Genomic DNA, 22,596 nt, shown 5'->3' on the forward strand with positions numbered 1-22,596 from the left:
CTTCTGAATTTCTTGTTTGACAGTAGGTATTTTTAAGTCTCGATGTAGATCAGAATTTCGCACGTACCACGGAGCGTTAACTGCATCTCTGATTGCTTTGTTTTGAAATCTTTGCATCATATCTATTATATGTTTCTTCGCACAACCCCAGATTTGGACGCCATAGAGCCAGACCGGCTTGAAGACTTGTTTATAGATCATAAGCTTATTTTGCTGAGATAATTTAGATCTCCTTCCAATAAGCCAAGTTAACTTTTTGTATCTTATTTTTAGCTCATTTAATTTTTTCTTGACGTGTACCTTCCATCCCAGTTTGGCATCTAGAGTCATACCTAGATATTTCGCAGAATTTGCAACTGGAATTTTTACGCTATTTAGAAATAATGAAATTTGATTTTCTCTTTTGTTAGTAAAGTCTACATGATTAGATTTTGAACTGTTTACTATCAGCTTCCATTTATTTGTCCATTGTTCAATTTCTTGAAGAGCGATTTGAAGCTTAGTGGTAGACACCTTGTTGTTTGGACCTGTAGCCATTAATACCGTGTCATCTGCAAAAGTTCCAACAATACATCTTGGATTCACTGGCAAATCATATGTGTACAGCAGGTACAGCAATGGGCCTAGTATACTCCCCTGAGGGACCCCGCGATTTATAGGATATAATTTCGAATACGCGTCAAGTAGTTTAACTCGATAGTACCTTTCGCCAATATACGATTCCAGTAGTTTACAATATTGCTGTGGCAGGATAGTGTTTAACTTATATATCAGGCCAGAGTGCCAAACCCCATCAAAAGCCTTTGATATATCCAGAAACACAGCTGAACAAGTTTCTTTGTTTTCTAATGCCTTTTCTATTTCGTGCGTAACTCTGTGTACTTGTTCGATTGTTGAGTGTTTTTTCCGAAATCCAAACTGATGATTTGGGATAAGATTTCTTTGACAAACTACTTTTTCAAGTCTTTTACAGATAAGCTTTTCGAACAGTTTTCCTATGGTTGGCAGGAGAGAGATTGGTCTATATGAAGTTGGAGAATGTTGGTCCTTATCTGGTTTTAGTACCATCACAACTTCAGCAACTTTCCAATAGCTAGGGACATGATTTAATTTTATACTCGCATTAAATATCTGTGCAAGTTTGGCTACTCCTTTTGGAGGTAGCTTTTTCAACACTTCACTAGTTATGAGGTCATATCCTGGTGATTTCTTTAATTTCAATTTTTTGATTTCCCCAGTTACTTCTTTATTTTTTATCCGCGAAATAGCTTCATCATCTATGTTGTTATTTGGCTCTATATGATGGGTTTCTTCTTGATTGAAGGTATTACTTAAATATTCAGCCAAAACATGTGCCTTTTCAATATTGCTTTTCGCCCATTCATTATTATTTTTTTTTAATGGAGGATTATGTGTGATCGGTCTTTTATATTTTTTCATAGCTTTCCAGAGAGAATAGTTAGTTTTGCTATCATATGTCAAGTTTGTAAGATATTTCTTAACATTTTCATTTTTAAAATTGCTGATTTCTCTTCTTAATTTTTGAGTGGCATTATTAAGGTTTCTTTTATCTTGTATTAATCGTGATTGTTGCCATTTTTTACGTAGTTTTCTTTTATTATAGACTAGATTTAAAATTTCGACCGGATAGATTTTATCAAATTGCTTACTATTCTGCAGTGGAGAACTGCGCCATGCCGATGTTTGAATCAAGCTTGTAAAGCAATGCGTTTCACTCTCTAGGTCATTTATACTTCTTATTTTGCAGGATAGGTCAATATTTTCATTTATCTGGGCCTTAAAATAATTCCAGTCTGTTAGACGGTTTGTTAGTGTCGGTTTAGGTATCGTAGATAGAATATTACATCCATAAGTAAGCAATATTGGAGAATGATCAGAATTTAAGTCAAGTCCTGCTTTAACTTCAATGTCTCTTTTTTGAATTTTATTTACAATAAAGAAATCAATGACATCTGGTAATTTATTTCTATCAGTTGGCCAGTATGTTGGAGAGCCTGTGGAGAGAACTTCAAAACCTGTGGCCCGACATGCTTTAAGTAATTCCTTACCCTTTGTGGTATTTAGTCTTGACCCCCATTGAACATTTTTTGCGTTAAAATCACCACCAATTATTGCTTTATGATTGTGTAATTTCAATAGATATACGTATTGTTCATATTTTACGTTATGTCTTGGTGGACTATAGATGGACGTTATTTGTATTTTGGAACCACTCTCTTCAACTGCAACGGTTGTTGCCTGGAACTCTTCATTAGAGAGTTTATTATCTTGATAATGCTTAATGTTGGATTTAATTATAACGGCACTTCCGCCTCTAGCATTATTGCTTGGATGAATAGTATGATAAATATTATAGTTTTTAAAATTGATATACGTTTCTTTTGTAAAATGAGTTTCGCTTATTAGGCATATATCTATATTTTCTGTTAGCAGAAGTAATTCTAATTCGTTTTTGTGTTGAAGCAAACCATTTGCGTTCCATTCCATAATTTTAAGAGCAATCATACAGATGTACAATTATGTTTTTGTTCTAAGTTGTCTAGGCGATTTTCTATTGCCATTAGTTTTTCAAGAATAACAGAGAGGACATTTTGTGATTCATCAGATATATTTATTTTTTGAGCTACGGAGGTTGTTGACTTAATAGCGTCTGCATATGATACTTTAGCGATTTTTCGACTTGAGTATATTATTGGTCTTTCGATATTATCTGTTTGAACTGGGACAGGAACTTTTTTTGTTTTTTGGTCTCTTAATTTTTGAAGCTCTTTTGCGACTACACAACCGCGATATGACGCTGGGTGTTGCTCCCCACAGTTGCAACATTTTGGGTGACTATCATCGGGTTTTTCACAATTTATGGTTTCATGCTTACCTGCACATTTCACACACCTTGGCTGCTTTTGACAGTAGTTTTTGGTATGGTTGAAAGATTGGCATTTGGTGCACTGCGGGATAATTTTAGAGGGTTTTATTGTTTCTATAGATACTATCGTATTTAAGATTTCTTTGATTTCATGGATTTTGTTCGTATCTTCTACTGCCTCAAAGGATAATATGAACATATCCAGTGGTTTCTTAGTTTTAAATTGTAGCTTATTAATTGCGCTGACAATTTTAAATCCCTTTTTTGCAAGGTCGCCAACAATATCTGTAGGGTCGCATGAGTGATGCAGGTTTTTTGCTATAACTCTTATTGGTCTAAGCTGTTTATGTTCATAAGAGTGCCATGAGAGATTTGCTTCATTTAGAGCTCGAGTTACTTCCCGATAATCGTTACCATCGAAAGTGCTAATTTTACATAAGTCGTTATTCATTAGTTTCAACAAAAATTTATTTTTGCTTTCCTTTGTAATAATTTTTCTTATGTGATTGTAATTATCAGAAACAGTTACCATAATTGGAGGTGGACGAAGCTGGGTTGATGTCTTTTCCGTTTCTTTAGAATGCTTTTGTGTCACATTGTTGAGAGTTGGTGACACACTTGGAGATGTAGTAGCTTTGCGCTTTTTTGAGGCTCTTTTATTATTTCTTTTAACGATCCAGTCGGTTTCTCGAGCAAGCTCTTCCTCGTCTGTTTCGAAAGTTATGGTGGTTTGCTCTTTCGGAACATTATTGTTAATAAGTTGCGACCTTAATTTTTGGTTTTCACTTTTGAGTTGGATAATTTCTTGATGAAGTTTGCCGCATAAGACTTCTAATTCTCTCATTTTTTTATTAAGAGCTTCATTATTTTTGTCATTAGTGTGGCTGGTATTTGTGGACATGTTAATTTCGTATGGAACTATATCTTTTGTACTGTTTTGAGAAATTTTGTTTAAATTATTATTTTTATTACTAATTAATTTAATTTTATTTGCTATAGCAATCTCACTAGCGGTTTTTTTAATGTTTATTTCGGTATTCGATTTACCTATAGTTTTGTTTATAGGTTGATCGTTTATTTTAATGTCTTCTGCATTAAATGTTATGTAGCCATTTAGGCCATTTTCACTTATTAGTGAATGTCTTCGTATATTACTTTTACAATTGTTCATAAAAAATTAAATATTAAAAGAATAAAATTTTTTAGTTTGATGATCACTGATTATATAGTATATATATAGAATATTAAATTTTTACAAAAGAATTAAAAATATACACTGTGGCAACGCCACTTTTATAAATTGCAACTTTCGTTAAAAAAATAAACAAACAAATGCTGTCTCTATCAGCTGTTTTGAAAGTATTAGTAACTTTCAGCAATTTTATTGCTTTTGATTAATTTGTTTTGATTTTTTTGTTTTTTATTAAAACCAAAATTTAAAATTTAGAAATATATTTTGCAATTTAAACACACAAACCGCACTTTTGCTGACACGGATCGCGACAACTAGAGTGTACGTTTATTATTTAATCTTTGTGTGCACTTATTTAAATTTGTTTCTTTAAATTTTAGATTTAAATTTAGATAAAAACGGAGCGTCCGCAGTTGGAGTGTTGAGTTTCACAAAAACATTGATATAAATATTGCGTTATTGATATAAATATTGTATCTGCTAAGAACATAATCCTTGGCCTTAATCGTCTTTGGTTTGTGTGCGTTAAACCTTGCAGAGTAATTTTTTAATTAATAAACTTTGGTGTTGTATAAATTAATTGAAGTTATTATAGGATTAAAGATGGAAAAAAAACACAATTAAAAATTTTTTGTTGGCAATTCAAAGAGTTGAGAGGTGTAAAATTTAATTAAACGCTTTACTAATAATTAGAATTAAAAAAAAAACGATTTAAAGCTCATTAAATTAGATTTTAAACATGAATGAAAATTAATGCATTTTTAATAACACTTTTGGATGCGTTATACTCGCATTATACAAAAAAAAAAAATTGTATAACGAAATTGAAATAAAAATCAAGAATTTAATAATAAAAAAAAAAATTAATATAATAATAAACAAAAATAAAATAATAATATATAAAAATAATATAGACATATTAATATATAAATGTTTATATTTAATTTACTATTAATTGTAATTATTAAGAAATGTTATGGCTTAAATATAATAATTTTCCCATTTATTCTTCATATTATTACAAAAGAGCATTGTTAGATATAATAAAATTCACACTCCAGAGTTTCGTATTTAAAAAATAATTGTTTTTTATTAGGTGTTCCAAAATATAAAATAAAGAAAATATTTTTTTCTTTTAGGATTCCCTTTAATATTTTTGCATGTCACCCTAACATATTATTTCCATTGCTAAATCTTAGATGGCAACATGCATATTCGGTTACTACTGTTTGTATTATAAAAATTCGGATGAAAGCCTATTTTAGGGACTTGTTTTCTTTTGCTGCTCGCATTTCATTTAACTTTTTAAGTCTAATTAAACGCTAGCACCTGTAGCGAAATTTCACCTTCAGCGTTTTGGTAATTACTTAGCACCTTTGTTTGCTGTTCCAGTTGTGATGCTGGAAACTTGCGCTCATTAGCAGCACCAATTAGCGCAAGGACAATTTTCACCTCGTTCAACGCCATTGTTTCGAGTTTTGTTTCGGGTGCTGAAATCAGTTATTTTTTCACTTACGCTTTGGTTTTAAATTTTGCTGTAAGTCATCAAGGATTACGAGGAACGCGTTCTGTAATAGCATAATGAGATTTGCTGCGAACCAAATGTGGAAAAAAAATTCGGTTCCATTAATTTAATAGTCTTATATGCCAAAATTTCTTTCAATTAAAAAAATAACAAGGAATAATAACAAGCTTTTAAGTATCTAAAGAGGCATAGATTTAATACTTTAAAGCTAATCATAGTTCATATGAATTTTAAGGATTACTAAAATAGCACTTATTACATATAATAGAATCGGTTATGTTAACCTTTATAATACTATACAGATGAAAGTCAGGTTCTCCGAAAACTCCTCAAAGTACCTTGGTACATTCGCACAAATGACATGCTAAGAGATCTTAGAATAGGCCCGCTCAAAAAATACATAAGGCACAGAGCCCTGAAGCTATTCACGAAAACCGGCAGACTACCGTACTTAGCATTATCTAATTACAGAATAATTTCTGATAGCACGGGGTGGTTCGCAAATCCTAGCTCAGTCATCGAATAATCACAAAACTTTTGAGGAATACATAAATTAGTCAGTGAGAAGGGTAGGACTCTGCAGCAACCCCCAGCTATCAAAGAGTAGAAGTGTCTAGATGCACTAAATCGAATAAGACTCAATATGAGCTACATAAACGTAATGTTTACAGATATCAAATGCAATACAGTAACTTTTAAAAATAGCATTAAGAATTATAGATCAAATTCATTTGAGCCAGTAGCAAAGTCGAACGACCACATTCTCAAGAAAATCAATTGTGCCTACATGGTCATGTAATAAGAAAATCATAGAACCATTTAATTTTTTGTTAAAAATAAAAGATATAAAGAGGGGCACAGGTGGGTCATTGAAAATCTTAAAAATCACCATTTAAAACCACATGCGCAGCAGAAGATAAGCAAAAGACGAATAGCGGAAACGAAGAGATAACCCCAATTTATTTAACGTAGTTTTATATATGAATGAGATGAAAAGAGGCTTAGTTAACATTGAAGAATACTATTAAAAGTGATATGTGATAAAGGATTGCAAACTACGAGTACCAAACGGTATAAACTAGAGAAGAAAAATAAAAAGAATTTCTTATATATAAGCCTTTATAGCAGTTTACTCCGATTCAATAGGAAGACCTGGTATTCGATAGAGTTCAATAGATATTATTTGTTACGTCTTATGTCTGTTCAGCAATTAAGAGAATTAGATATTCAACACAATTATTATTCAAGATATTCAATTTCAAGATTACTGGAACTTAATTCCCATTAGAATAAAAATCGGAATGCAGCCTAATTTGACGATATATGTATTATAATCATTGGGTTATCCTAAAACCAAAATCAAAATATGTTGGACCCATCAAACAATGGACCAATTTTTAAAGACATATATTTATAATAGCAATAACAAGTCACTGTTACTGGTTCTAAATCTATTTAGTCTTATACTCATAATTTTGTTCCTTTTTGATTTTGTTTATATTTATTTATTTTTAAATTTAAATTTCTTACTCATTAAGGACACTTTTGCATATCTGCAGTTGCACTTAAACTGCAGCTAAGCAGTTTAACTGCAAATATTTCAAAAACTTTGCCTGCTACCCTGTAATATTTGTATTCTTCAGGAGTAGCTAAAGCAAGTAAGACTCCGTATAAACAATTGTGAACTATAAAAAAGATTCTTCCACTGATTTTAAACTACGAACCTTTTGTGACATTTTCCTTTTACATAAAAGATTTTAGAAAGTTTTGGAAATTTGGTTACAAAATTATTTCGCACGTCTTGAAGGAAACGTGCGAATAGTGAAAAAAAAAATTAAATAATTTTTTTAAGATTTTTAAAATTTCCATTTAACTTTTGCATAAATTTCTTAACTAATTTAAATAAAGATAACTTAGTTGCAGAGCTTTTGAAGTCACACTTCGTTAAATTTTTTGTCAGATCTCATTTTTTTCTCAATTTTTATTATAAAATGCAGGCAATAGAAAATATTTCAGACAAACCTTAGAGTGCATCCGTGAATACATCAGATGGGATCGCGGGCTAATACAAATCACTGTATAAATTGGGGGCAGCAGAAACCAATACAAATTCGGCAAAAATAAAAATGCGATTATAATGTTAAATTTAGTTTTTTTAATTTATCAATTTAAATTTATTTATTGGAACACCATAAAAATAAAATTATGTACTTTTGCCAGTACACAAAAAGAAAATTTGTGTGATTACGAGCCGCATGTGGTCCGTGGGTCATGCTTTGGACAGTCCTGGTCTAGACGAATTGTGGAAAATTTATGTTATTATTTACATCATTTGAAATAAAATACATTATAATTTTTTTTACTATTACTAAATAAAAGATAAGAACGGGTTTAGGTCGAATTATGAAAATAACTAATTTTTATATATTTTACTTACTATCGACTTCTTTGGTGAAACACTTAAAAAAATTGTAAGTGAGAAGGACAACAAACCTTAAAAATGATCAAGTTGAGAAAAATCCATTAACATCAAAAATAGAATATTTTAAAACTCAGATTATGATTCGATTCATTAAGATCGATTACCGAGAAGCTCTGAACTTTGGTTTGAACACAGTGAGCAATTTTTTATATGAAGCATTGGATTTTAAAAAATGATATTAAGAACAAAAAAAACCTGGAATCATTCATAAAGGATATTATGTATCGTTTTAATTCCACAGATGAGACTTTGTTCTACTGCTATGATATAGTTGCAAAATGAGAAGCTAATGGAATCCTCATTTTCGGCTTCGGTCAAAGTCTGTATCCAGAAATTGGAAAAAATGTGTTGGCTTCAATTTTTCGATATGCGAAAGAAGTTTTGTGAGTAGATATCAAATACAATAAACTCAACTCGTTAAACATAATTTAAATATATAATATTTTTTTATAAGAAAACTTCATTCCAAAAAAAATATAACGAGTATTGTTTGATGCTTGAATTACATTTGTTAAAAAAACAACAATTAAAAGATACAAAACACTATCAAATAAAAGCGATAATTTTTTTTTTGTTTCCTTTTTAAAATGATCCGGTTTAGTTCAACAATTTTAATATCGAGCAGTAGAAATTTGAGTTGCAAGCACATCGCCTGCAACATTTCGATCGATCTGCCACAAATTCGAGATAAAATTACGTTTTGCTGATGTCAATGCACTAAAGCTGCTACTCAAAAGCGGCCTTAAGCGTTTTTGGTGGCGAAAAAATACTGGGAAAATGCTTCGTTCTATTAAATGAAACATTTCACAGGGGCGCGAAAGGTAAAACATACACAAAATGCCCGAAATGCATTGTTTGTTAAATGCAGATGCAAATAAACGATTGGAAAATATTGCCAATGAAATATTAAACTTCAAATATTGCAGCACTAGCGCATCTCCACCAACCCATCTTTATTCGTTTTAAATGAATCTGAATAAATTGGACACAAAAACATTCATTCATTGCGAGCTTTGAAACAATAGAAAGATACTGGAAAACTAAACTAAAACTATTAGAAAAAATTAAAGAAAATCGCAATCTATTTGAAATTTTATATTATTACTGGCAGAGCTGTGCAGTAATGATTAGTTTTATAATTAGAATACTCTCAATTACTAATTACAATTAATCATAATTGGTAATTGAGTTGCTAAATTACAAGTGTAATTATAATTGAAAAATTCAACTACTAATTATTAGGGCAATTATAATTCGTAATTGAGGTTATGGTTGATGAGACCACATATTCAATATATTGTCATCCAACAACAATGAAAGACTAAAGTAAGTTCAATAAGATTGTTCTAATCATGGGCATAACCAAAGGGTATATGAGGCTGTTGCATTTCCTAAATATGTGTGCGAAATAATATTTCACAATGAAAAGAGAGTCCTTATCCCACATAAGGGCAGCTTTTTTAAAAAAGCAAAATAATGAGTACCAATGAGATTGGTAACTTATATCTTTAGGGTTATGGAACAAAAAACATCAAATAAAAGTTCAAATTAAAAGTTATTTATTTAGTTTTGGAAATAAAATTAGTTCGAAATTAATTGCAGAAAGTTTCTGGAATTTCGCGTAATTCACTGTCGTTCTTACTACTATGCTTTAACTGATATCAATCAATACCCAAACCAAGAATTCAAAGTGTGAGGTGGTTATTTATACCGAAAAATTTAATATCACTCAATAAAAATTACAGAAATATGGAGAGGTAGAAAAAGAGATACAATTAAATAATTTCTGAGTAAATGGAAAGGATAAGATCTGGACAGACTTGCCAGACTGTCCATATATACATCTAAATACAATTTCTTCTAACTTCCAAAAATTATTAGTATTCTTTTTCTTCTTCTTCTTGTTCTTGAGTTAGTGCTATTATGCACTTTTACTCTATAATGGCTGGGGGGCTATCACTACCCCACACTAGGCTTTAACTAGACTAAGAAGTCATACCATTTATTTGTCTTTTAGTTGATGATGGACCTTAAATCAGCATATCTTCTTGAGAGTCCAGAAGTAGACTTGAGGATTGTTAGGGCGGGGTTACGTAGCGTATCAACTTTAGTGAATAATTTTAGAGCTCTATCTCTGATAGATTTTTTTACTGAGTCAATCCTAAGATCTCTATTTATGTCTGTTGATCTAATATACCACGGAATCTTAAACAGTCTTCTTAAAGCCAGGTTTTGTGCTATCTGTAATTGCTTTAAGGTAGTATTTGAAGATTTGCTAAATGTAACACATCCGTACAGTAGTGCTGGTCTAATTACTTGCGTATAAAGTAACTTTCTGTTTTTAAAGTTGAAGTGATAATTATTAAATAGCGCCTTTAATATATGTAGAATCTTAGACCAGCTATTCCATTTGTATTTCAAATGTTCAAGCCAATTGAACCGTTTGTCAAAAGTGACCCACAGATATTTTATATTTTATTCAGTATTTATAATATTCATAAGCAATTAAAAAATCTAAAAATGGAAAACTTTTCAATTATACATCAGTTTTTTAATTCTAAGAATCTCGTACTGAAAAAGTTGGGATTAAAAAAAACCTATTCTCCTGATACATCTTATACATCTTAACCCAGGAAAAGATGCATTGTACCAGTCTTTTAGTCTGTTATATACTCAGGTGGGCAACAAAAATTATTTGGAGGAATTTTAAGTCTCCAAATATGGACCAAATATGCTCCAGTTGGATAGAAGAATAATATTAGCTATAACTTAAAGCAATCAAGGAAAAGAAGTCTTTTAGTCTGTTATGTGGTCAGGTGGGTAATAAATATTATTTAAAGAAATTTCCGACTCTCGATATATGGACCAAATTTTAACGAAGCGACCAAATACCGATAAGTTATCTGTAACGGCTGTTGTATTATTGGCTTCTTTAATTCTACAACATTATTTTCTATTATTTATTAATTAAGGTTGAAATCACAAAAAAAAAAAAAATATATGCGAAATCATATTTTAAAGCTGAATGAGTGAAGCAACTTAGTTTACACATATGATATGAAATAACTTTTTTTAAGTAATTTTACACCCGTCACATAGTCGTCATCATTATTATAGCTGTCACCAACATGTTGAACATTTTCACTCGCATCCACCAACATTCAAATTATTCTTCCGTAAAATGGTTTCAAAATAAATGCATTTCCGGAAATTTGTTGCGAATTTTTAGTGGCATCTGCATCTGTACGCTGCGTGCTTAGAAATGCAATAAATCAGCTGGGAAAACATGCGCGGATATATGACGGAAGGAAGAGTCGCCTATTATTTTCACGGTGTGATGCAGTTTTTGTGCTGCATGAATGCATATGCACAACAAATTCTGCGGTTGGCAAAAACCAGATGCAATTTTACATTTTTGTAGTGTAATGAATTCATATTTTTATGAGCGAAAACAAATAAATTGAGCCAAGCACATGCACAGTCCAACATACTGGGCCAGGACTCGTATGAGCAAAGGCAATACGGAGAATAAAAGCGTATGGCCTATTAAATCACACAAATGTATTAAAATAATCCAAAAATAATAAATAAAAGTTTAAAAATATATTTAATTTAAATATTGAAAAATATTTTTTCCACATTTATTTTTCAAAAATGAATTTTTAAAATTTCAGTTAATATAAAATGTAAATAAAGTTTAAATACTATAAATATTAATATTTATATATGTGATAGAAACCCAATATTTTTATTTTTAAATAAGATTGAATCCATTTATATTTATATTGTAAAAATTTTTTGTTCAAGATATTGTATTCAAACAACAACAAACATCAAAAGTTTATGATGATTTTATTAATTTTTACTAATGCAAGTTATTTACGCTCGCTGATAAACGTTAAAATAAAATAAAATAAAATAAAATGAAATAAAAGGATCACTTGTTTTATTTTTTTTTTTATTATTAAAATTATAGTTTCCAAAAATAATTATTGTTACTTGCCTTTTACTTTCCCTTGCAAAAATAAGTCATCCATTTTCTGTTTGTTTTAAAATGCAAAATGAAAAAATTGCAAAATTCCTATAACTATAAATAATAACTATTATTTTTTGAAGGCAAAAATAAAACGCTTTGTATGCAACTTATTTTTGAATAGCAAATATAAGTCTCGCGTTTTATTTTTAAGGAAGCAAAATTAAGCTCCCTTTATATGTTTGGTGGTTCCTCTTGTGAACTCACAGTCAAAATGAAGAAATGGTTGATGCAGACAAAAGTATATTTTGTGTATTCAAAATAATTGTGCAAAATTATTTGATTTTACAAAAACAATTCTCTTTCTTATGATTCTGCAATTGATTTCTAAGGTAATATGCATGATCATATTTTCAACACCAATAATCTCTTGCATATGTGATTCTCAAGACTTTATTGTGAATGATACTACTTTTTTTTAGTGTTCGCTGGGTAATATTCTAGCGAAACTGTCAAGTTTTGTTGACAATTTTTTGACTTTGTATCTATACGTCTATATGTTTGTATCTATATGACATATAAATGTGCAAATCTATATTATCCATTAGTTCTGCTTTTTATGCTTTTTGGCATCGTTAAAATTATGCATATCGAATCTGAGTTATATTTTATAAGTTAATAAATACAAAAACCAAAATCAGCTGTTCTAAGTATGTTAGACATATATCCCAAAAATGAATTCACGAATTTACAAATAAGCGTGATGCACATTCAACGATGCGCAAAAATCTTGAATACTCCAATTATTTTTTTATATAATAAGAAATAAATTAGAAATTCTGTCTTGAGTCTTTTTAAATTTTAAGTACATATGTTTATATAAATAATTCTGCTGTATGAAATAGTTATTAAAAAAATTATGCATTATCGTTTTAAATTCTTACGAAATCTGATATTTAACAGATTCGGTGTTTTAAAATTTTTTAACAGTTAATTTTTCAGTAGAAAAATGCCATATTATGAAAAATCATAATATGAAAAATCATAATATGGCATTTAGGTCTCAAATAGCTCATTTTAGTCAAAAATCAAAAATGAGAAAGAAATGACTCATTTTTGCATACAAAATCTCAAGCGCAAATTAGATCCATTGGATCTCATTCTGTATAAATGAGGTCAGAATGAGTTCCAAATATGTTCCAAATGCAAATGAATACGTTGATATATTCTAAATAAAAGCTTTTTATTGCATTTTGACAGTTCGAGAAAGCTGTTTTTGACATATTCACAAAAAAAAGGTAAACAAATATTTGGTTGTTGCATTTCCTTTAAAACGATGCATCTCATTTTGGAACTACCACTTAAAAGTACTTAAACCAAGCTAAAAATAAGTTTTAAGTTTGTAATGTGTGAAAGTATATTTTATCTTAATTCAACATTTTTTTGGCACAGGTCAAAAATCATACCAAGAGGCATTTTGACAAATCAGCTATTTGAAATGAGAACAAATCAATTACAACGAATGTAAACACTTTCAAATGACTTATTTGAAATGAGTCATTTTGGGCCAGTGTAAACGCCATATAACTTAAATAATTTTTATCAAAGTCAGAAGCCTATGATAATACAAAAGTATAATAGTAGATATATAAGGCGTTTATGGTGGCTCACAAATTTTGCATGCTGGCCTATATTCCCTAAGCGAGATTTGACAAATCTTGCATATGTGCACATAATGCAAGCAAATCACATATTGTATAAATAATTAATTAATAATTAATTAAATGAATAATTTATATCTTCACTGGCCAAAATGTGTGACCAGTACACAACTACTGGCCTAAATAGAGAAAATATTATTGTTGTTTTGCATACATTTCGGTCAGTATAGGGCAGCAACATATTGTTTTTTACCACACTTGCGATTCACCGAAAACGCCTATACCTAATTACAGAGTTTAGAAATTTGTTTTTAACTATCTCATTATTTACCACCAAAGAATACCACGGTCATGGCAATTAATTGCCCTAACCTTACCTTTCACATAATAGCAACTGTGTACATATTTCACAGCAACCCTGAGAAAAACACAGCAACTAACGTAATAAATACCGAGCTGAGCATCATTCCTATTCGGTAACACGTCGTGTACAACGCCATAACGTCCGTGTAAGACAGCAAAAATTCGTTTGAACCGTGTCTTCTTATTCAATATAAACGTTTTTCAAATAAGAAATCGAATTTCGTGAATTTGTTGTGTCTTAGGTAAGTTATGAAAAAAAATTTTGCTACAGAAATCTTTAAATTTTTGACAATTAAACTTTAAAAATTAACTTTAATTTATTAATTAATTTTGGTTTGGAAAATAAGTACGATTTTTAGTCTATTAAAAACTAGCTGCCTTAAATTCAATATTCAGAAAAATAACTGGACCTTTAGTTTTTTGTTTTATAAGATGGCTGCCTTGAATTTGTTGTAGTTGCGAGTATATCTTCCAGATTACATATGCATTATTTAAGTTATAGATAAATCGGAGTGTTCACGAAGCTTGTATATAATGTAATATTATTAATTCGTTAATAAAGTAATGTTTTAAATTAAAAGTAAATATTTGATGGAAAAAAGCCAATCTTAAATGAATAAAATGAAAATATGAACGATTCTTTAGATCCTTCTCAAACTTTCAGATTGAGGTTAGAGTGACTAATTATCATTTTGGCCAGAAACTCGAAGAAGTTTTACATTATCATTATATTATTATTTATTTTTCTATTTTATAAGTAATAGTAGTTAATATAAAAACATCAAGCTAAATGGTTTCACAATATGTATTACTTTTTTGGCTTCTCATTCCCAAAATGAGCATGATTTTTTGAAAATTTTTTTTTAGTTATGTCAAAGAATAAGTCGTTTGTCTATAGTTATGTCAAAATATTGGAAGTAAAAAATTTTGTTTCTAATTTTCAATAAAGTTTAATTGAACATTTATTAAAAATACTAGCAGGTTATGGAATTGATTAAAAATATATAACTCAAATTTATTCACTAAAAATTTTATCAATTTTGTGTTTGTTTCTTTATTCCAAAAAGAAAATTTTCCAATTAAACAATTTATTTAACTTTTCTTCTTCGCTTCTTAGTTTTATAATAATTTGCTAATATACTGACTGAATAAGTTAGATTTAAAAAACATAGCTACTAAACCTCTTGACATAAGGTAAGAATGCTAACGTAAATACTAGCCTTACTAGCCACTGATCTGCGTAGTGCAAATCTCTAGTAAAATTAAAATGTGTAAATGTGAAAATATATTTATATTAACATTAAATGTATCTTTCAGATTAAACGGATTTTGACTATCTTTTACTAGTAAAAATTCACAATTTTGTACTAGAAAATATACATATAGGTATAGTTCAAAACTTGAAGGTTAGTTGAATTTTAATACGAGTATTAAATGCACATATTTTTGTAAACCTATTTTTTTGTTTTTATTCCTATTGTAAATAAGTGCTTTATATTCTTTTTTTTTTGTGTATTACAGAATGGAAACTGAAGGATTTTATGAACCGCAATCAAGCCGAAGTGCAGTTTCAAAAGAACGTAGGCATGACGCCAAGTAAGACACATTTTTATTCTCTTTCGAGTTCAAGATTTAATTTTTTATTTGAACTAAAAAATTAAAATAATTTCAGTGTGAGATTAATTGTTGTAATTATTTTAAATTTGCCAACAGAAAGCATTATATTTCAAGAAACTTGAAGATAAATTACCTTTAATTGTACTCTGACCATTTAAAATATTAGGAATAAAAATCAATTTTCAGTACAATTCTAAAGAACAAATTTAAGAAATCAATGTTGACAGCTTTAATATTTTGCATCAAATTATTATAAAAAAACATGGCATTAAGTGTTCTAAGATACTTGACAGATGAAATTTTGGAAGTGTCAGTAATCGCAAAGTTCTTTGGAATGCGATTATTACTCCATTAAGCTAACAGTCTCAGCTTTATGATAATAAATAAATATTTTTTTTCCTTCTAGTGGCGGATATCGTCGTTTTTCATCGCCATTCTCTACTGACAATAAGCGTGCACGTTATATCACGCGATACAGTCGTAACGTCTCTCGTTCCAACTCACCGGGTTCGTATAGATCTCGTTCTTGTTCCCGTGTTCGCTATCGCTCTAGATCTTACACTCGCATGCGCTGGCGTTCACCATCTTACTCTAGAGAACGAAGAAGATATTCACCATCACCGGGTTATCGCCGTGAGCACCGTTACTTCCATTCTCCTAGTAATCTTGAGCAGGAAAGGGCAAGGGTAAGCAAAACTTAACCTTGAAGTAAACTTTTGTATAAAAGTGTACGTATATTATTTCTACATATAGCTTCACCCGGAGCCGTGTTCCTGTGTGGGTATTTTTGGGTTGTCTGTCACTACTGGTGCTGCATGTCTTGAATCAATTTTTTCGAAGTTCGGGCCAATCGACGACATATATTTAGTAAAAGATGGAACGGTGATACTTTACAAATACCTCAAGAGTTTGATTTTTTAATTATTTCTGTGTTTTTTTAGACCGGCCACTCGCGGGGCTTTGCATTTATTTATTTTAAGCGCCTGTTCGATGCCGAAAAAGCTGTTAGGTCGTCTTCGAATCTTATAATACATAGAAGGAAAGTTAGAGTGGCATTTAGTATTACTAAGCAACCTCATAAATCAACGCCTGGAATTTACATGGGTCGTGATCGACGGTAAAATTTGCAAATTGAGTTTAGGATTAAATGACAACTTAAAGTGAATTTTCTTATTCTTGCAGTGAACTTACTTTCTATCGCCATTACCAACATTCTGAGCGTAGTAACTACAGGCATCCATCTTACGAGCGAAGATATAACAATGACTAATATTAGAATTATAAATTATAAAGTACTGCTGGTTGCGCCCACTATTAAACTTGCGCCATAGATTATCTCAGACATTTACAAAAACTTCAATTACAGTTATAAAATTTGTTATTTGAATTGATTTTAAAAGCCCAGTTTTGAAATTAATAATTTGAAACGAATGTAATTTATTACTCTGTAAACCATTTATAAATTTATTGCTACATACATTTCAATAAAAAACAAATTACAATAATCAGAATATCCAATATTCATTTATCAAATATTATAAATATTCTATTCAATATATATTTGTTTTATATTTGGAATTTAGGTTCTCGAGAGTTTAATACTATGAAGTTAAAAATTCCTCCTCCTTTATCAAAGTTCGCTAAGATTAAATATGAATGTCGAATATCTGGTTCTCATTCTTGACTATAAACTTAGCTGAAAGGATCCCTAAAGTAACCTTTGCTACTTACTGCTATGAATCAGCTGTGAGTTTTAGATGGGGTTTTCAAACATAGATCATACTCTGGCTTTATGATTGCACTGATCCTTCTCTTCGGTATTGCTTACGAAAGCAGTTTTTGCTTTCTTTAGTAGTTATCATCTAGGCTTTTGGTAAAGTCGCAAGCTAAATTAGCGGCAAAGATTATAGAGAGTCATGGCTACATCAAATTTGAAATTGTTATTAATTGTTATTATTTATTATTATAAATTAAGAAACTAAAAAGGAGAGAAGAGAAAAATATCGGCTTAAGTTTGATAACAATGACTAGACTTTGTGTACCTGGTCAAATTGATCAAAAAAGTATTGGTCAGAAATATATAATAAAAAAATAACTAAAAACTCGGCTAAATTCAAATTGTTCTAATTTAAGGTTATAGAAACTTCAGTAGATAGAAGAGCGGGTATAAATAAAGTATTTTTATTACAGTCTGCCCTCTTTCAAAACTTTCTTAGTTTAGTAAGTAACCTAATATATATAATTCAATATTTGAATATCCATCTGTATTTCCTTCTTCTTCATCTATTTCGTTCGTACTCTTCCATGCGCATTCTAGTGTTGTTTTTTCGTATGCTTTTAATATATGCGCAGACTGTCACAGAAAGAAACTATTGTAGTGAAAACGGAACAAGTAGTGTTTCATACTCGCATACACGTCTGAGTGAGATAGAACTACTTTTAAATATTCAGTATAAAGTTCGCACGTAGAAAATAAATATATGCATGAAATAAAATAATATTGTAACAAGTAACTTCAGCAATTCAAATAATACTGGAATATTAACACCGAAATCTCTTGGAAATAAAAAATTTATTACTTTACATATTTTTAATATTAAATATAAAATAGTTTAATATCATTTACAGCAATCTAAAACATAAAACCGACATAAAGTTCGGTGAAAAAATAAAAAATACAATGAGGGTATTCACTCTCTCTTGCAAATTCATTGCAAGGTGCACGAAATGCACAAATTGTACGAGCATGCAATTAACAACAACAAAATACACGCACAAAGTTTCGTGCAATTGTTTGCAATCTTCCTATACTAAAACCTATGAACAAAACATTTGCTTGCAACAAAACAGAAATGGCAGAAATCAGCTGTTTTGACATTTGTTGCTTCTCAGTTTTATACTTAAGTTTGGTGGCGAAAGGTAAATTTGTTCATATATTATACAACTTTTGGTTATTTAAAATTTCCTAATTATTTCAGATATATCAGGTAAAAGTGGAAGACGGAGCACCAGCAACTGCAAAGAAAGGGTTGCAGACGCACAAGAAGTGGACGGAGCGGGTAGTGCTCCAAATAATAGAATTTCTGCAGGAGGAAGTAGAGTTTATATGTTATATATACCATAAATACCTTCATTCAGAATATTAAAAGCCCTATTTTCAATTAAAATCTCTACACATTTTTGTATTTCACTTATTCGCGGCTTTGTTATACTTCTATTTTTCTTTCCTAAATGTGAGACGACTGCAAAAACAGCTGATTCATTTTGATGATGCAAATTTACAGCAGAGGTGTTCTCTCAGTCTTACAGTTTTCGTATAGCATTATTGCATTTTGTGCTCCTTGCAAGAGAGAGTGAATATCCCTAATAAATAATTAATGGGCAACACTTTTAAGTTACACATAAATACTAAAGCAAAGTAGTCGATATTTTCCTGAAGGATGCCATCGTGTTTCATATTTTACTTTAAAGAGAATTTATTTTGCAATGCATTAACATAAAAAATATGTTAATTACAGTCACTTAACAGGAACCTAAAATAATGTCTATAATATACTATAATTTATTTTTACTTTATCTTTTATAAATTGAACTATATAGACAAAACACTTATCATTGGCAGTTAAATGTGTGCTTGGCGTGTATTCAAAAAAACATAATAATTAGACATGACTACCATCGATGTTATATATCAACCACGGTCTTGGTGTTGCAGTGATTAGTTGTTTAACAACAGTTTATCTAGACCAGGCCAATGTCATTTAATGACTGTTCGAATTATATGTCTCGTTTGATATAGATACTCAATTCTATATATGCATTATTTTTATGTCTTAATAGAAATCATAATCAAATATTTTAAAGTCAAGACAAAAAAGTTGGGCACTATATATTTTATCCTCAACATCAAACTTACAAATTATTATATGGAAACATCTTGAATGTTAGAATGCGTTTATTCATTGTCAATTGTGTTAAAAAGAGATTTCTTTACTTCAGTGCAAATAAAATAAAATGAAACAGTTGGCTCTTTTAGATCGCGAAGACTTTCTCCGTCCACAAAAGCCAAGATATAAATATATTTTTTAGTTTAATTTATATTTTTTTAAATTAGTTTTCTTTTCTCCATTTCTTAATTCCTTTGTACATAAAAGAATAATTGGAGAAATTATTATTTCTTCGTGTTCATTCCGTTTCCAGCACAATATTTAGTATTTGTTGATTAATATGAAGAATTTAGAACATAAAGTCTCATGGTTTAGGGATGGTGTAAACGAAATCGCATAAATTAAAGTTTCTCACATTCTTAAATATTTTTATTATCAATATGGCAATGTTGTAAGTTTGCAAATGCTTTAAATTTTTAAATAGAGAAACAAAAAGCTGGCAACTCCGTTCTTTACATTCAAATCCGCGCACGGAGTCTATTCTGATTGAGTCAAGTGTTCATAAAATTGTCTTTTCCAATTTTAATTTATTATCGAAAATGTCTGATAATTGCTCCGAAGCTAAGGTAAGATGCAATTATTAACTAATTAAATGAATGCCAATCTGGCTCTTCATATAAAAGCAAAAAGTTTATAGAAATAGTGTGTAATTTTGATTTCAAAAACAAGAGCCCTTAAAGCACATACGCCTTATCAACTGTTCGCTGAATACTTCAAAGTTATCAAAATCGTGAAAAATTTCTTTAATATTTTCACTTTTTATGATTTGTTGCATATAGTGCGATTCTATAACTATAATAGAGGCTCGCATATAGATCAGGACTTATTCTTAATATTTATTTTCAGATGAGCGATGTAGTGGACGACGAAGTGTCTGATCAACAATTGATTAATGTTATAAATTCGCAAGTTATCAAGCATGGTCTTCTTGCTGGTTGTCTCTACAACTCGTTGAAATTGTATAGAGACATCGGAATGCGTACTACGGCTTTCACTGAACTTTTAGCTTACGCACCGTTGATAAGTCATGTACCTCCTACACTGGCTGACTATATGAAATCGGTTAAAGACGATCAATTCCACCGTTATCAAACCAGAAAACTGCTTAATCAGAACGCAATTCCTGATATTCGCATGTTCATCGTCGAGTGTAACGCTGGAATGGTAAGTTGTGCTTCTTATTCTCAGGATGCAACAATGTTAGGCGTTGCAGTTCAGCACCGTATCTTTGTGCTGGTTGATGTGGAAAAGTTTATTGATGAACAACAAAGTAACATGACCTTCATTCGGCAGCAGTTAAATATTGAAAATAGATCAAAAGCGGTGCTAGATGGTCATACTGGAATTGTTCGAAATTTAGAATTTGCGCCATTTAATAACGTATTAGTTTCCAGCGCAGATGACTTAACTATTCGTGTATGGTCAATGGAACTATTTACTTGTTTGCGAGTTTACAATGGACACTCGTCTGCAGTTTCGCGAGTATGTTTCCCATCGCATTATAAGTTCATAGCATCATGCAGTTATGACAAAACAGTCCACATATGGGTTGAAGGCCAGAACGTAATGCACATTCTTGAAAATGATCAATTAGAAGTTTATGACATTGACGTACATCCTAATAATAACTACGTAGCTAGTGCCGCCAGCAACGGAACCGTTATAATATGGAACGTCATATATGGCAACAAAATGCGCATATTTAAAGGGCACCAAGCCGGTGCAGTTCGTGTAAAATTTTCGGCTTGCGGACGATATTTAGTTTCCAGCGGAAAGGACCGTACTACGCTGATATGGGACATACAGGACACAAGCATTGTAGGAATACTACGTTTACACAGCACTGACATAACGTCTATTATCATTACTGAAGACAATGCCCAACTTGTTCTTATAAGCAACACGGAATTCATATCATTCTGGAGAATATCCAAAATGATTAGCGATTATAGAAACGATAAAGCTCCAATGTATTCACAAGAATATAATTTCGCTGAGAAAAAGAAATACTGGCAAGATTGGCAAACGAAATACCTTGTACACCTCATAAGCCTGGACAAGCACAATGTACTAGGTGCAACAGTGACACATGGAAATGAATTCTACGTAGCCTGTGTACCTAAGGTCTAATATTCGTAGTAATTATGAAATGCAAATACACATTATTTTAGATGATAAGAATCCGTACTTAAATATATTTCTTCAATTACCAACAATCTTGAATATATAAAAAATTTTTTCAACTAATATTATTTTAAAATAAGCTTAGTTAAGCTTGTACTGAGTGATTGTGCCCAAAAGTAAGAACGTTAAGGTGAATTAAATTTGATGAAGTCAAACAGTTTTATCATTAAAAAAGTAGATGGATGTAAAAGTAGTTGTAAGCATCGACTATATTCAAAATAAACGCTAAACTTCAACATGTGAAATATATTAAAAAAAGGCAACACTATGGGCACATCATATGGAATGTACAACTAAGCACTGAACCAAAAATAGATTACTGACATCATGAATTTTAAAGATAGATCGAATTAAATTAAATAAATTTATATAATACATATGTACAATTATTTAAAAACTTACAGAACTTACCACGAAATCCATCCCGCATTCACTTAACGACAACATTTTGAATTGATCTCAAAATATGTGAAATAATGACAATCGGTGGTGTTAAGTCAAGTGCACAATAAATATTTTATATACAATTACAAAAATCGAAGGAAATATTAAAACATTATCAACAGCACAAAGGGCCAGAACTAATACAATCTGTAATAATTTATACAAAATCCCATGCCGAGGGTTCCAGGGATAACTATTTCTTTTCGGATTGATTGGCAGTAACTTGACACCATTCAGGATGAGTTTTTTTGTAAATATGTTATAAATTTTAAATTCACATAATTTGTTAACTTTATTTAATTTATTTAATAATAAAATGCA

General features: G+C 30.3%; 2 protein-coding genes across 3 annotated transcripts; both read left to right on the plus strand.

Moving 5' to 3' along the window:
* Positions 1-14,061: 14,061 nt before the first annotated feature.
* LOC119672042 (transformer-2 protein homolog beta-like) lies at positions 14,062-17,169 on the plus strand. Of its 2 annotated transcripts, none has more exons than XM_038083004.1 (7): positions 14,062-14,325; positions 15,401-15,489; positions 15,605-15,679; positions 16,107-16,386; positions 16,454-16,582; positions 16,642-16,817; positions 16,883-17,169. In XM_038083004.1, exons 3-7 carry the CDS (start codon positions 15,606-15,608, stop codon positions 16,968-16,970), a joined length of 747 nt encoding a protein of 248 aa, XP_037938932.1. In that variant the 5' UTR covers positions 14,062-14,325; positions 15,401-15,489; position 15,605; the 3' UTR covers positions 16,971-17,169. The 2 variants fall into 2 exon arrangements, with proteins under 2 accessions (XP_037938932.1, XP_037938924.1); XM_038082996.1 differs by lacking the exon at positions 14,062-14,325 and adding an exon at positions 15,209-15,277.
* Positions 17,170-20,622: 3,453 nt separating this feature from the next.
* Positions 20,623-21,777, plus strand: LOC119666881 (transcription initiation factor TFIID subunit 5-like). Its single transcript, XM_038076159.1, has one exon. The coding sequence runs from the start codon at positions 20,623-20,625 to the stop codon at positions 21,775-21,777; it is 1,155 nt and encodes a 384-aa protein (XP_037932087.1).
* Positions 21,778-22,596: the final 819 nt, after the last annotated feature.

Source organism: Teleopsis dalmanni, chromosome 1, assembly GCF_002237135.1.
Source record: "Teleopsis dalmanni isolate 2A chromosome 1, ASM223713v2, whole genome shotgun sequence".
Classification (NCBI taxonomy): domain Eukaryota; kingdom Metazoa; phylum Arthropoda; class Insecta; order Diptera; family Diopsidae; genus Teleopsis; species Teleopsis dalmanni.

Bases quoted from the DNA above. Each gene is read 5' to 3' on its own strand.
- LOC119672042 (XM_038083004.1), top strand. From the start codon at position 15,606: ATGGAAACTGAAGGATTTTATGAACCGCAATCAAGCCGAAGTGCAGTT. The intron at 16,387-16,453 runs GTAAGCAAAACT...TTCTACATATAG, and splicing joins TTGAGCAGGAAAGGGCAAGG to CTTCACCCGGAGCCGTGTTC. The intron at 16,583-16,641 runs GTGATACTTTAC...GTGTTTTTTTAG, and splicing joins ATTTAGTAAAAGATGGAACG to ACCGGCCACTCGCGGGGCTT.
- LOC119666881 (XM_038076159.1), top strand. From the start codon at position 20,623: ATGCGTACTACGGCTTTCACTGAACTTTTAGCTTACGCACCGTTGATA.